General features: G+C 38.6%; 1 protein-coding gene across 1 annotated transcript; it reads left to right on the top strand.

Annotated features, from left to right (window-relative positions):
• Positions 1-2,715: 2,715 nt before the first annotated feature.
• Positions 2,716-14,522, top strand: LOC308051957 (annexin A1; the record flags this gene model as incomplete). The annotated part of the gene is made up of 12 exons (XM_080362640.1): positions 2,716-2,854; positions 4,028-4,121; positions 4,712-4,806; positions 5,925-6,038; positions 6,648-6,738; positions 7,727-7,806; positions 8,748-8,804; positions 10,208-10,301; positions 10,911-11,006; positions 11,978-12,036; positions 12,992-13,114; positions 14,463-14,522. Exons 1-12 carry the CDS (start codon positions 2,717-2,719, stop codon positions 14,520-14,522), a joined length of 1,101 nt encoding a protein of 366 aa, XP_080218766.1. The 5' UTR covers position 2,716.
• Between the last annotated feature and the right edge of the window lie 464 nt (positions 14,523-14,986).

The raw sequence follows: 14,986 nt of genomic DNA, 5'->3' as shown, positions 1-14,986 counted from the left end.
GAGTTCTTGTTGCCAGAAGGTCAATGTTGATTCAGTATTTCCTGAGGTGCTAGCCAAATGTCAGCTAATCCATAAAGAAAGAGAGAGGCAAATGATAAATATTTGGTGCAGTGCAAAACAAATTGCAGTTAATCTCAGTTAGAAAATTCCTAAAAACCATTTTGAATTCCTCGAACTATTTTGAATCAGTATCAAGGCACAAACACCTATTGTTTAATCTTGTCCCTCTTTGCAAGTTTGCAGTGAAGTCCACAGCTGAAATGATATCTGAATGGGAAATAACACATTAACAAAAATAAATCCTTTAACAGAGAAACTATAATAAATATTACACGGTATTGATTATGTATCATATGAATATCATTTTTTGATTCTTTAAGCTTGAAACTAAAAAAGAAGTTGTGTGTTTAGATTTGAAGCTGTATGCCACCCATGATATAGTATCATAGGAATACCCATGATCACAACCCAACTCTAGATGGACCTATCTCGAATTATTGTCTCCCAAATACATCCCAAATTAAGACGTCTTCAAAGCATGTCAGGTAGAACAAACACAACAATACTACAGGGGAAGCATCCAACTCCGAAACAGATGGAAGGGCTTCTGATCTTTGCCCCAACATACAATAAAATACTGGCTCATTTTGCTGTCATGTTGTATAGGATGAATTTCATGGGGAAAATCCATCTGCCCACTACAGTTGTTATCACCTGCCTCAAGAAGCATATTTGGCAAGACCAAATCTGGCAGTTTACCAAAATCAAATCTTATTCTTTTCAGTTTTTACTGATCATTTCTGTTTGTCTCAGCAGAAATAGTATTCCATACTATGTTAACGTTTGTCTCAAAATAGTGACATAAGCAGTATCTGAGAAATGCCATGTCGAGCATCATTATTTATTGACATTTCCCATCTGAAATGTGCTCCTGCTGTCTCCAGCACATAATTTTGCAGTGACTTTTTGGTGTGGATTTGTGCTTTGTAAACACCCAGATTTAGTTGCTGCAAAGAGTAGCCGATGGTTGGAGTGGTACGAACATGGTGGTTGCTGGGTGGGGTCACTCGTGCAGTGCTATAAAAGCACGACAAGCCCTCAGCTCTCTTACTCCTGACTGGTGCTGCCCTGAAAGGTAGTGTCTGTGAGGAAGAAGGTAAGTTTTTGTAGTTCTTTGCTGCAAACTTTAAGAATTGTATGCTAAATATGTCGTGACCTGGTACAACATTCTGCTCATTGAATTTGCTGGCATGGGAAAAGATGAATGTGAGCAGGAGAAATTTTGAACTGTTTTATGTACACGGAAGGGTTTGGACAGATACTGCTTTTATATAACGCATGTAAGGAAATGGAAAAAAAAAAAAAACCAAAAAAAACCCTAAAAGATTGCAAGCAAAGTAATTTGGAGCTGACTGTTTCCTGTGAATCCTCTCTCCTCTGTAGTGGACTGCTGTAGAAATACACAGTAAAAATTGTTTTGCTGGAAAACAAAGGTGCATCGTACGGAAACTTCAAAAATGCTGCTAGTTCAACAATAGTTTTTTTGTTAGGGACTGTAGAAGGCTCTTCACTCGTGCAAGTGAAGCAAATGAGGCAAAGCAAACTTCTAGAAACAGAAGAGCAAACCCCTGGTATTGCGAGGAAAAGCTCAGGAAAATCCTCATTGATACAGGATCTAACATCTGGTGTTAGCTCTCTAAAACATCCACTAAATCTTCCAAGGATAAGGATAAGGATAAGGATAATTATCTATGTTTTTATTCCTATTCAGTAGACTGTCCCACCATAAAATTAATTATTGTGTTAGATCTACTGCCTGTTTCTCTGACAGGGTGTAAAGACCTTAATTTACATCCTCATCCTGGTGTCTAGCATTGGACAGTAACCAGAGAGTGTATCTCTGATGGTTCAATAGGCATGGAGAAATGGTGTTATTTGACACAGACTGTAGTGTAAAAGCTGAGTTTGTGTCTTCAAATATTTTCAATAAATATTGCGTACTTTCTCAAAACTTCTAAAAGTGTGCATATATCCCATTCTAGGGTGCTTATTCTGGGGACTGGGAGCTAGACAGAAGGCACCAGTGCAGTAATTCTTGTGAAGCAGCAGTTAGGACTTCCCATTTGGATCTCACTTTGGCTTTTCAGTCCAGTTGAAATGTTGGTTGTTCCAATTGGGAATGATAAAGTGCATAAAAACCACATATTTTTCAAACTGAGAAACTGAAAGTGCTTGCTCCCGCTTTCTTTTAAATGGGACCTCTATACATTCCAGTTGAGGAAGTGGAACACACGACCCGGATTATATTTTATTAAAGGGAATAAGTCTCAAATAGGCATTCAGTATGGAGTAACGAGAAAGAAGTGTCATACTTGTTTGCAGTATCTTCTTTTTGCACCCCTCTGTAGTTACATGCACTTTTTTTCATCCCTCTGTTTGTAGGCTTTGTCCTGATCCCAAAAGAGACAGAAAATATAGGGCAGAAAGCCATCAGTTCTTCCAGTCCTTTTCATGCTACATTAAAATCTTGTTTTGACAGAATTCATAGCTCCTGGATCTAGGTACTGTTTGCAGGAGCTGTTTGCACTTCAGATGGAAAGAGATGCACCTTCATGCTGTTCTATCTCTAATCTACAACTTCTGCAAGTAGATAAGGGTTTAGGGATGTGCAAGCAATTGCGGAGCATTGTGTCACCTGCCAAAAGGAAACAAAATTATGGAAAACATTTGTAACTTGATGAAAAATGATTTGACACTTGATGCGTCTCTTCCCAGAAACTCTGTCAACATGGCTGTGGTATCAGAATTTCTGAAACAGGCATGGTTCATGGAAAATCTGGAGCAGGAATGTATTGTAAGTATTTTTGCATTTTGAGAGCATTATTCACGTACTCTCAGAAGTGATTTAAAGGCATAAGCTGGACAAGGTCTTTCACATACATTTTGCTTTATTTAGGGTTTTTTTTTATTTTCTGGTATTAATTGTTTAGTTTTGTGATTTTGGTTTTTTTTTTGTGGTTGTTGTTGTTTGATTAGTTTCTTTTGTTTTGTTTTATGTTGGTGGCTTTTATTTTCTTTTATTTTTTGTTATGTTGGATGGTTGCCTGGGTTTTTCCTTATTTAAAAAATCTCACCATATATCATAGTAAGGGGAATTATAGATACATATTTCATGTAAGAATTCTGGAGCTTTTTATAGCTTCTGTAAAAGATGGTAACCATATGGCACTGGTGAGGTCATGCTACTGGGTTATAGGCTCTATGTAGTAAGTTGATTTGTCATGTTGCTCATTTGGGGCAAGCCATTGGGACAAGCAATCTACATGATGGATTTATCATGTAGTGGAATTTATCACCCATAGTCATTCTGAGACCACTTTAGGCATTGACTAGGGAGCGCCCATCTAGGAATAGGCTCACCAAAAGCAGCTAGTAGATAATGCCTGTGAAGATAGTGTGGCTTACGTCTGAAATTTCAAAGAAGTTGGGTAACGATTCTTCACTTGCTTGTAGGATGAGACTTGAAACTTCTCCAAGACCTTACATGCAAGAAGGGCTTGTAACCTTAGAGATGAATCAGCTGTGAAGTCCCTTAATGTGACACACAGCCAATTTGCATCAGATGAGCACTGAAATTAATAGCACGTCATTGGCAGTGCCTGTATGATGTCATTGTGGTTGCAGAGCCTTTAAAATTTGGACATAATTGCCTACCATGACAGTTACAGAGTATTTTCCCATGGAAACCAACTTTCCTGTGCAAACCAACTCTCCAGGTGCCTAAAACAATATAGGAAGCACTTTCTGTTTAACATAAGAGGTGTGAAGGGAATACATATATCCTAAGCGTATCCATTGCTGAGCCTGTTTAGTTCTCTGCAGTTACAAAGCTGAGTGTGTTTCTTCACAGTCCTATAACAGGCAATCCCAAATATGTGGTTTGTTTAGGCCTTTAAAAGTGCTTCTTTGCAAAACTATTCTTTGGAATGGGCACTAATTATTTTTCTTTCTTTTTTTCCCTCTGCAGAAATGTACACAATGTGTCCATGTAGTACCACAACAGACTAACTTTGATCCATCAGCTGATGTTGTTGCTTTGGAGAAAGCTATGACTGCAAAGGGTAAGAGGACTAACTACTGAGCCTGGTACATTAGGAATCTTCCGTATAAAAAGTCAAGAGTTGTACAGAATAAAATATCAGAGCGTGAGACAATGGCAAGCAGGACATTTGCCTCTGTTGTCCAGAGCTTGGCAATACAGTCAGTTATGCCATTCAGTAAAGAACCTCAACTCTTTGACATCCTGATGCAGTGTTACAATTTCAAACCTTACCACTATCTTAGAGTTCTGAAATATGTTGAAGGAAGGGCTGTAAATATTTAATTTCTAGAGAATCAATCAGTACTATAACATACCATACTCATAGGTTTTTATTTGATTTGAATGAAATCCCTGCGGGAGGCAGGGAATACGCTGATAATGCAGCAAATGCTTCTATTGTGCTTCTCTCTTGTAATGAAATTCTCACTTGGCACTTGCCTGTAATTTGATTAGTGTCTCCTTTGATTAAGCTTTAGTGTATCAAGAAAACCAAATATGACATAAAGTAAATGATAAAATGGAAAAATTATTATTTGGCTAAAGGACGCTCTAGAGACCACTATAATAATTGCAGTGCCTTAGACATGTTGTATTTTTGGTGACTCGTAGGTGTGGATGAAGCCACCATCATTGACATCATGACTACAAGAACAAATGCTCAGCGTCAGCAGATCAAAGCTGCCTATCACAAGGCTAAAGGAAAGGTAAAGTATATTCAAGCCAAGCTTAAATTTGCACCCAGAATATCAATGTTGCTGCTGGCTCAGATGGCACCTATAGCTTTGGTTTCATACAACCAATGTCACAGTCCTCTGCCTTCCGTAGTTTGTGAAAACAATGCCAAAATGATAATGGCCTGCAACTGTATTGTCAGTGCTGAGCCTTTGAAAACAGCAGCCACTCTTTGGAAATAAAAACAGATTTTAAAATTCTGACTTTCCATCTTTCTGAATGCCCTGGGGATCCTTTAAATCACAACTTGACTGGTAATGCCAAGATTTCAGCACTACCTGGAGACAGCCTGCTGGGAGAAAGGGAGAAATGGAGAAGGGGACTTGGAGGCATCTCCCTGACTGTTTAAGTCCAGAAAAAAAATTAAACAGGACAGGAAAGTTGTAGGACCAAAACTCTGTTCCACAAGTATACCCACACTGGTATGGGGATGGGTGTACAGCAGATAGTGTTCTTCCACTGTTGAGGGGTGTAACTGTTACTCCCTGGAACTACTGAGAATCTTGGAAATGAGTGCATTTTTCTAGAAATGGTCTAAATTGTAAATTGCTTTCAATTTTCTCCTTCTTTCTTTTTTTTTTTTTTTTTTTTTTTTTTTAAATCCCTAAGTTATAGTCAAATTAGAATGAACAAAGCCCAGATCTTAACTTCAGGACTTGCAGATTTGAATAGGAGGATATGATAGTAAATCCATGGTTTCCACTACAAATTCTGCACCGTCTATGCAATAACTGGGTGAATTAAAATGGTATCCAGATAAGCAAGTCAGTCATAATCATAACAGCAATATAGTAATTCCTTCTCTTGAAAAAAAAAGCCTATTTTGAGTCTTCTTCTGATGAGAGAACGTGGCTGAACTGACTGTGTGAAAACTCTCCTGAGTACTTACTGAAAAACCCTGACAATTTGACTACCACAAAGGAGACCAATGAAAAACTTCAAGTAGGGCTTCACCATTCTTTCTAGTAGCTAAAGGAGTGATGTAGGTTAAGAATCCTCAGAGATTAGACGCGATGTTTGGACTGTAGCTGAACAGCAGCTTTTTACCCTTCTCTCTAGCTTAGTGTGTTCCTTATGCTTCCTGTCACAGAGTCTGGAAGAAGCCATGAAACGAGTTCTGAAAAGCCACCTGGAAGAAGTTGTTGTGGCTCTGCTCAAAACTCCTGCTCAGTTTGATGCTGAAGAATTAAGAGCCTGTATGAGGGTAAGTCAAAAACTTCTGAGAAAAACTCTCCTGAAGAGTATAAATAATGTCAGGGCCTGTAAGGGACACTGGACTTGGGTTTTAAAGCTTGTGTCGTGTCTTCATTTGAACCCCCTTTTGTAAAATAAATCTATACCTGTAAACCAGGTTCTCAGAACCATATCCAGCAATCTCCACTTAATTTCAGGCTTGGAGGAGGTTGGCTGCAAATGGTATTCTGTTCTGAGAATGAACTCTTTCTGCCTTCTGAAAACTGATTGCAGATGCCATGGTGGAAAGTCCTAGTGTTAACATATGTTTACGTTTGAGAAAACAAAAAGGGAAAGGGAATATTTTCTTTGTAACTTTACATTCATATCTTTGATGTGCACTGTTTGGTCCCTTTAGTGCTCTTTTTGGGTACCAGTGACATGAGATGTGATATGTAATTAATTCTAAAAGAGCTGCCATCACAACAACGTATGGAAGCACAGTGTTTGTCATTTTTCTTTCTTTTTCCACACAGGGACTTCAAAGCCAAGTCCTTGATTTTCTTCTTATTTCTGATTTTCTAAATGTTAAGTTTGTGGTATAAAATAGCATTTCTAAAAATTCAACCATGTTTATCAGGGGCCTGGAACTGATGAAGATACCTTAATTGAGATTCTGGCCTCAAGAGACAACAGAGAGATCAGAGAAGCCTGCAGACACTATAAAGAAGGTAATTCAGAGCAAGAAAGGAGTATTAATGGTATAACGCTATAGCAGGCACATTGCAGTCACACCCCCACTGCTCCTTATGAGAAGCTGAGGCACCAAGGTAGGCTGTGAGTGAAGCTTCACATCATCTTGATACAGTTGCAGGGGATGGAGGTCATATTGACTTTTTTTCTGGCTTACGTAGATCCCAGTTCAGAAGGAAAAGGCACATCATCACCTCCAGAAACTGCAGCTGTCTCATGGAATGGGCCATGCATTTAGACGCTTTCTAGGATGCAAACAAAATCCAAATGCTTTTCTTCTCTTGTAAAATAGCCTTGGTTGAGCTCTGCTAGATTAAAAAAAAAAAAAAAAAAAAAAGTGACATTCATGGTAGGAGCAACCAGTGAAGTAAAGTTGGACAATCTTTGAAGAGATGACTAACACAGAATGTGGTATCTCTCATCTGTGTTGAGTTTCCTGCCACAAGTCAGTGTCGGCTACTTAAACAGTGGTTTCTGAGATAATGGGCTATCTTTTCTAAGAGGATGCCTCTCAAATAGTCTCAGTTAGAAGCCAAAAGTAATGCTGGGATTTTTCAGAAGAGTCGTGTGCTTAAGTTCAGTGTTGGTGAGAATGAAAGACAAGCGGTTCAGAAATAATTTCAAAACCTTCATTTGTGCTTCACAAGCAAAAGCTTAAGATAATGCCACCCACAAGACCTTAGAGGAGGACTTTGTTAGCAGATTTTGCATTTAGCCTCCAATTTCACAACACGTCTGAGGGCTTAGAGGACATGTGACAAATATATATTGTCTCTCAAAGCTAAATGAGAGAAAGTAAGAAAACTGCATGGCTAGTGGGCATATCTAAGTGGGAAACAAAGAAAAGGCTGAAAAAATCAGACAATCACAGAATAGTTTCATTTGGAAGAGGCCTTTAGTGATCATCTAGTCAGCCTAGTTGGTAATTTTAAGATGAACCACAAACCCTTTTTGGTTTGATTTCAGTACTGAGGAGAGACCTGACACAAGACATTATCTCTGACACATCGGGAGACTTTCAGAAAGCTTTGGTTGCTCTTGCCAAGGTATGCTGTGCTTAAGTTTTTTGAGTGATGTTACTCATAATAAAAAATGAACGTTGTTATAACTATATTAGAGAAGGCACACAATAGCTAAGTGTTCAGGTAATATCAATTTCCTTGCATTGTTTTTAATTTGCATGTCTTAGACCATGTGCTACTGTTCTTAACCAAGCGATGATGAGCTTTTATCTCAAATGCAATTGAAAAACCAGTGCTGTTTGTCAGCATTTATTAGTTACGCTTTTTAGAGTCTTTTGTGTGTATGTGTGCGCATGTAGTAACTGTTAAGAATGTGAAAAAACAACAGGGATGAAGCTCTGTCAATAGACTAGAAAGAGAAAAAGAAGAAGTGCTTTCAATTACAGAGTCAAGGCTTTCGGCTTGCTGCTAAGATATGCTTCTAGTAGTTAGATACTGTGACAGGGAGCAAACAAGTCTTGTGTGAATTTGTTCAAAATCAGAGGAGTCTAAACACTGGAGCTGCCCAATAAAAAACTCTTTTAAAATCCATTAAAAATGGATTCCATGATTCTTGAGTACATGTCTATGAAGCTTGTACATGTGCATAGGAGACTATTTGGATACGTCCACGTGCATAATTTTGATTTTCAGGTTTTGTTTTCAAAACAACGAGAAAGGAGTCTATTGAATTGCCAGCAGCCAAGAAATCACAGTTTCCAAACCCTAAGCTGCACAATGAGAAGCAATACTTCCTGTGGATTTTAATGTAGGACTTCAGAAATAGGTTGCTGATGGCCTTAGAATGTGAACTATGATAATCAAATACACCTTTATTCACAGAATGGTTGATGTAACTGTATCTACCTGCAATTATGTCCCGAGTTATGTATGAAGATGGTAGGGCAGAACTCTAAAATGCCGAGTTGTGATGAACTGGATGATTGTGAGAACAAATTAAATTAATTTTTTTGTTGTTTATATAGGCTGACCGATGTGAAAATCCTCATGTGAATGATGAGCTTGCTGAAAATGATGCCAGGGTAAGATCATACTTGGCACTCTTCAGAGTGTCTTTCTTCATCTGACTTACTTGAGACTACAAACTCTGGCTGCAAATGTCCTACCTGCATCTTGTGCATTCTGTACCTAACAGAGATTTATGCACTCTGTAGCAATCTTTTCTGAGGGGACACTACGGGGTATTTCAAAAAGATGGACTCAATTTGATATCTATTTGCTTTGAAATTGTGTTCATCTTTTGAAACACCCTGTATTTTACAATGTTCAAGTAAGCTTTGGTATCTGAAGAAAATGAAATTTTCATCCTAATATCTAGCTCCAGAAACATTTCTGCAAAACCTCTTCTAGGTCATGTAAAAGCATCATTTAATAGAGGGGCTAAGGTGTGCTCAAGTATAGGTGGAACCAGCTGCCATGCCTTGACCAACATGAACTCTGTATGGTATCTATATGTATGGTGTGTATAACTATAGTTTTGAAGTGATGAACCTTTCAAGATTATTGGGTAACGCTCACAGTATTTTCTGAATAATTCTAAAATAAGTCACTGATCTTTCCCTTATTCCTTCCACCATTAGTGTGACTATTTTTGTTGAAATCTTGGTAAACCTTAGTAGCCTTTCCTGAGTTTTCAACTGTGAAATCTTACATCACTGTTCCAATACAAACGTAGATTGACTTTAAAAGTATATTCTTTTTAAAATCTGACTAAGAAAAGGCCACTGAGCAATACTGCTTTTATTCCTGCTACAGAAGGAGTTTAGTTTTGTCATCAGCCCTAGAAACGAAAGTTCAATAATTTACTACTCTGCCTAAGCTCAAAATTTCAATACTATTGCTCTTGGTAGAGAGAGAGAGTATTGTTACATCTTCTTTGCTGCTCTGAGGAGGTCTTCAGTTATTACTTCAAGAGAGGTTTGAGGATGTGAGGAAAAGGAAGGAGCTGATTTGGTTCTTGCTTTCCATTAATTCCCTCCCAGAAAGACAAGGAGTGCTTGGTGCTTAGGCTGCTCTTTCATAGTTGTCCAGTAACACATCAGAGGTAATTTTGTTTGTCCGAAGAAAGCCTACTAGTCCCAAACACCCATGCAGACTGGAAGCATACCAAAATATATGAAAATTATCTTCAACCAATAACGTAATATATCCAAGAGACCTAGATGGTGGTTGTAAAAGCCAAAAGGTAGGTTTTGCAGCTGCATAGTGCTGTCTAGGTAGAGTTATGACACAAGTAAAATACTACTTGATGGAGCTAGAGTTAGTTTGAGGTTCTGCGGGGTTTTGTTATGGATTCCATCACAGGCTTGAGTTCATTACTGACAAGAATTGTCTGCTTTTGGCTGGCAGCCTCAGAAGTACAGTATTTCTGTTCATGCTTTACTATGCTGATGTTAAATTTACCGCTTTCATTTCTTTATGACAGGCCTTGTATGAAGCAGGAGAGCAAAAGAAAGGGACAGATGTTAATGTGTTTGTTACTGTTCTTACTGCAAGAAGCTACCCACATCTCCGAAGGGGTAGGTTGGAAGAAACTTTTTGTTTTTACAGAGATTGTATTTTGAATATGGCCTACTCATGAAGATACAGATTATCAAGACATGACTCTGCTGTTTTTTGTGACAGGACACATGGTTGCTAACTAAGGGTGCAGCTGGCAGCTTGGCTGTTCTTTCTATACTGGTGATGAGCCATATCATTTAGGTTGTTAACAAAACTGTTTGGATGAGGTCTCACAGAGCTAGTGAACACAAGGCCAAAGGATCAATGTGATGATGGTGGTTCTGTATGTTCCCCACATGGTACTGCTCCTCGGCCAGTTTGCCCTGGGTGGGGATGTATCATCTAATGTCACAGGGTCCTGCGGAGTCACTAGACCACCTCTGTCCCTACCAGTGAGAACACCAATGCAACCATATCAACAAAGTACCATTCTTTACGCTGAGTCCCCCAGGCCATACAGTAACACTGTTCTTTACACAGTGATGGCCAGGAAATAGGAGAAAGGCGGCCTGCGATCAGTCATCTGTGGGCACTGCTGCAGCAGTGAGGGCAGAATAAGGCAGAGGCAATGCAGAGAGAACACTGTATTTTCACCACTGCTCATGGAGTTTTCTCCCCTCATTTAGTCTTTCAGAAGTACACCAAATACAGCAAGCATGACATGAACAAGGTAGTGGATATGGAGATGAAGGGTGATATAGAGAAATGCCTGACTGCCCTTGGTAAGTGGTTCTGCAGATTGTAAACTAGTAGATATACTGACCGTACGATAACCTATTTTTTACTTTCATCACAATTGCTCTGATAGGAAGCCATTCTGACCTTATCGTGTTTCACTGAGAAATTTGCTATGTTATACTTCGGAAAGTCTAGTCTGAGGATAGTGATTTATTTCAGTTATTTATAGTCAGTTCAATTTGATGAATGACCAGAAATATCTCTCCTGATACAGAGAAAGCTCTTGTAAGAACAGATGTGTCATTAACATAGGAAGACCCTTACAGGAAGTCAATAGGCCAAAAAGACCTGTCAGAAGAACCACAATATGTATCAAAGATCCACATGTGTTCAAGATGTCTCCGGAAAAATAAAGCCAGACCTCCTCTGAATTTTATTCAAAGATACTTAAAATAGACAATTATTAAAAATATAACAAATTTCCTTCTGTAAGGTTGTTCTAGAAAACACTCTTACAAGGTTGGGAATATAGCTATATATGAAGGCCATCATCCTTATGAACAATAAAGTGAGGCAGTCACTCACTTAAGTCCTTCTTACCAGTAGACTAGGGATTGAATCAGAAGCCAGACACTCGTTTTGTTCTCGGTTTTTGTATCACAGTCAGGGGAGCTTTGGATTAAAGAATCAGTCCCACCAGATGCCTCTAAACACCACAAGTGAAGGGCAAGTATTCAGTGTAACTTGCTTTACAGAACACCAGATCTGAACCTCCAGCTCTGTTTTCACTTCCTTCTTCTTGGGAATCGCAACGTCTTTCTTAATTTTGTGGCAGTAAACTAGGGAGCACAGTCTTGCAGTTTTTCTCCCCTTACTGAATTATTTTCAGAATAGATAGAGGAAAGGGATATTTTGAAGACGGGGAACAAAGAAAGAGATAAATAGGATATTCTTTGCCTTTTATTACTCGTTACATGTATCAGAGGTGTGACATTGTCTCCTTGTTTCATTGCAGTGAAGTGTGCCACAAGCAAACCAGCTTTCTTTGCCGAAAAACTCCACATGGCGATGAAGGTAACCCAGAGAGAGAACTTCCCTTTGAAAACATGGGGTGCTTTGTAAGCTGAAACATAACCAGCTACCTAGAGATCTCTAAGCTCTTTATGTGATAAAACAGGACTGCAGAAGGAATTTCAGTGTTTTCTTCTCTCTCTTTCTGTTATTTCCTTTGAAACCTCTGTATATCTTTCCATAGGAGTAGCTGTCTGTTCGATATAGTTTATTCAGGGAGGCATCTGTCCATCCACATGTTTGTCTTTTACTCTAGACAGTGACAGAAAGCCAACTGGAACTTTTTTATGAAACCACAAAAATATAAGTGAAAATTAAATAGGAAAGCACTTACAGGTCAGGACAGGAACGCTGTAGAAGCCTGATCTTTGGCAAGCCATCCATGGTCCTTCTGGAAAATTTGGAACCTGGGCTGAGTGAGTCAGTTGGAGATCCTGAAATGGTCTAGTATACTGCTGTGACTTGGCTAGGAGCACTGTGAGTTCATTGCACTCCTAAAAAAATATTGAAAGGCAGGGAAGTCTAGATTGTCTATAGCACGCAGAAAGCCAGTGAATTGGTTAGGAACGGTAGATGAAAAAAACGAGTGAATCTTTATGAAAATAAGGTTCATCACACACCTAAGAAAAATTTAAAAGGCGGTGAAATCTAAGTTGACTCTGGCATATAGCAAGCACTGTAAAGAATGTATCTCTTGTTAGAAAACAGCTAAAGAATTGCTTAGAAAGGAAATTCAGGATTGGAGGTAGGCTGCCAGAAGTGAATTGTGCTCATAGGGCAAATAAGGGGGGATATGAGAGGACTCGCTCCTGAAAGGTGTTAAGGGAATGGGATGTGGGCTGTGTACACCCACAAAGAAAACTCATGGATTAACACACAGAAGTTGCTTTAACATATTTCAATGACAGAAAAACTTTTTAACTTTTTTTTTTTTTTTTTCTCTTTTCCTTTTATGCAGGGCTGTGGGACACGGCACAAAGACCTCATCAGAATCATGGTTTCACGCCATGAAGTGGATATGAATGAGATCAAAGGCTATTACAAGAGGATGTATGGCATTTCTCTCTGCCAAGCCATTATGGTAGGTTTCCTCTCAGGTGATGTATGAAATACAAGACTAGTAAATTATTTGGGAAGCTCAGTAAGAGTTTGTTAATTCTTCTGCTTCTCAGTCACCAAGTCCTCCTGAGTCACTTGTTGTAGCTGAGTAACCCAGGTGCTCAGTGATGGACATTGCAAGGGCAAAGTTTTTGTCGCCAAAGCCATAACAATATCTTGTGCCACGTATCTCAGAATGTCGTCTTATCGTCTTCTTGTGCTGGGGCAGAGAAAAAGTACATTGGCAGAAGAGTGGAGATGACTACACTAAGAGCTCTGTGGGAGATAGTTGGTACAACTGCCTATTGGCTTTTAACACTTGAGGTAATCCTAGAAATACCTTGTTAACTTGAGAGTTATGACACCTACTTTCCAGGTGACTTAAGTAAAACCTCCTTCTTAAAGGGGACAGAACACCCAAAATATTTTCCAGAAAATTTAAGCCAGTGAGGGACTAGAAGGAAGCTAAACTTGCAAAGCAGATCAGTGGAGGCTAGTGGATAACGTTAAAAAATGAAACAAAACTAAATAAACACCTCATTTAGAGTAGAAACATACTGCCCACGTACATCAAAATACCTCTTTAATTTTTATAGTTTTCTGCTACTTTTTCAGGGAGATGCCAAAGATAACTCTTAGTCTTCCACCAGTAGTGTGTGCGTGATGTGTAATTTGATATGCAATCACATCACCTCAGCATATTCTAAAGTCTTTTTACATCTAAATGCCTCGAGGCATAGATTTGCTACACTAAACAATTCTTATGTCTCAGAAAAGTAAACTCAAATTTGAGAAAAACAGCATGTGTAATAATTCCAATGCATACTTAATGCATATCATGCATGTTGCTTCTGAGCTGAACAAGCAATCCTATGCTGAATCAGCTATTATCGTTGGATTAGTCTGAATTTGAGATAATCCTACATACAAGGTGTATAGTGTTTAATATTAACAAACATTGGACAACACTGATAAAGGAACGTATTTTCACTTTACCTAGAGAAGAAAACCATATGCTCCTCAGTGGACAGAAATCTTCTCTGCCTCTCGCCTTTATTTATGCAATGAGGCCTCCCAGGATTTTGACTTGCGTGGCCTCCCTCTGTTCCACTCTGGAAATGTGTATGTTTATTCCTAGGTCATAGGAATAATTTCAATGAGGATACGTGTTTCAAGCTCAGTGTGTGGCTAACACATATCTATTATCGAGCGATTAATTTATGTAGGTGAAGGCTCCATGGTTGGTACATGTATATGGAATGCTTACTGACATTTATTTCACTTGAGACCATTATCCTAACCACTGTGGGGTTTTGTGCTTAAATTGACAGGATGAACTCAAAGGGGATTATGAAAGGATCCTGGTGGCTTTATGTGGAAGCGATAACTAAGGTTCCTGTTCCTGCAATACACTCAAGCTCTGTTAAAGAAATTCTTCATATATGCCTCAACTCTCTTCATAAAACACAGGTTTTACACACTGAGGTTTAATATATCTTCTTGTCATTATGTATCCAAAGAGAAATCAAGAAAAGTTAAAGATTTCCTCTATGCAAAGCAAATAAACTTTCAAAAATACAGTTAACCCATGTGTAAGTTTGTATGTCTTTTGTTGTTTCTCTGCATATAATTTCAAGTTGTACAGTGAAGGAGGCAAAAGTCAGTAAATAACTTAAACAGTCACCATGGAATATGGCAATATCACACACTGTAGCTGAGACTATGCCTTTCCATTTAACTTCAGCTAGGCTTTATGTAAACCAGATGTAATAAAAATAACTAAAGATAACTTATTTTAAAAATAGACAATATAAAAAAGCTAGCAAAGTTTACATATTACTCTTTTTCATTTAAT

This window comes from Nesoenas mayeri (assembly GCF_963082525.1).
Source record: "Nesoenas mayeri genome assembly, chromosome: Z".
NCBI lineage: Eukaryota > Metazoa > Chordata > Aves > Columbiformes > Columbidae > Nesoenas > Nesoenas mayeri.
Note: the sequence above shows the minus strand (reverse complement) of the source record. Positions and strands in the feature narration are given on the sequence as shown.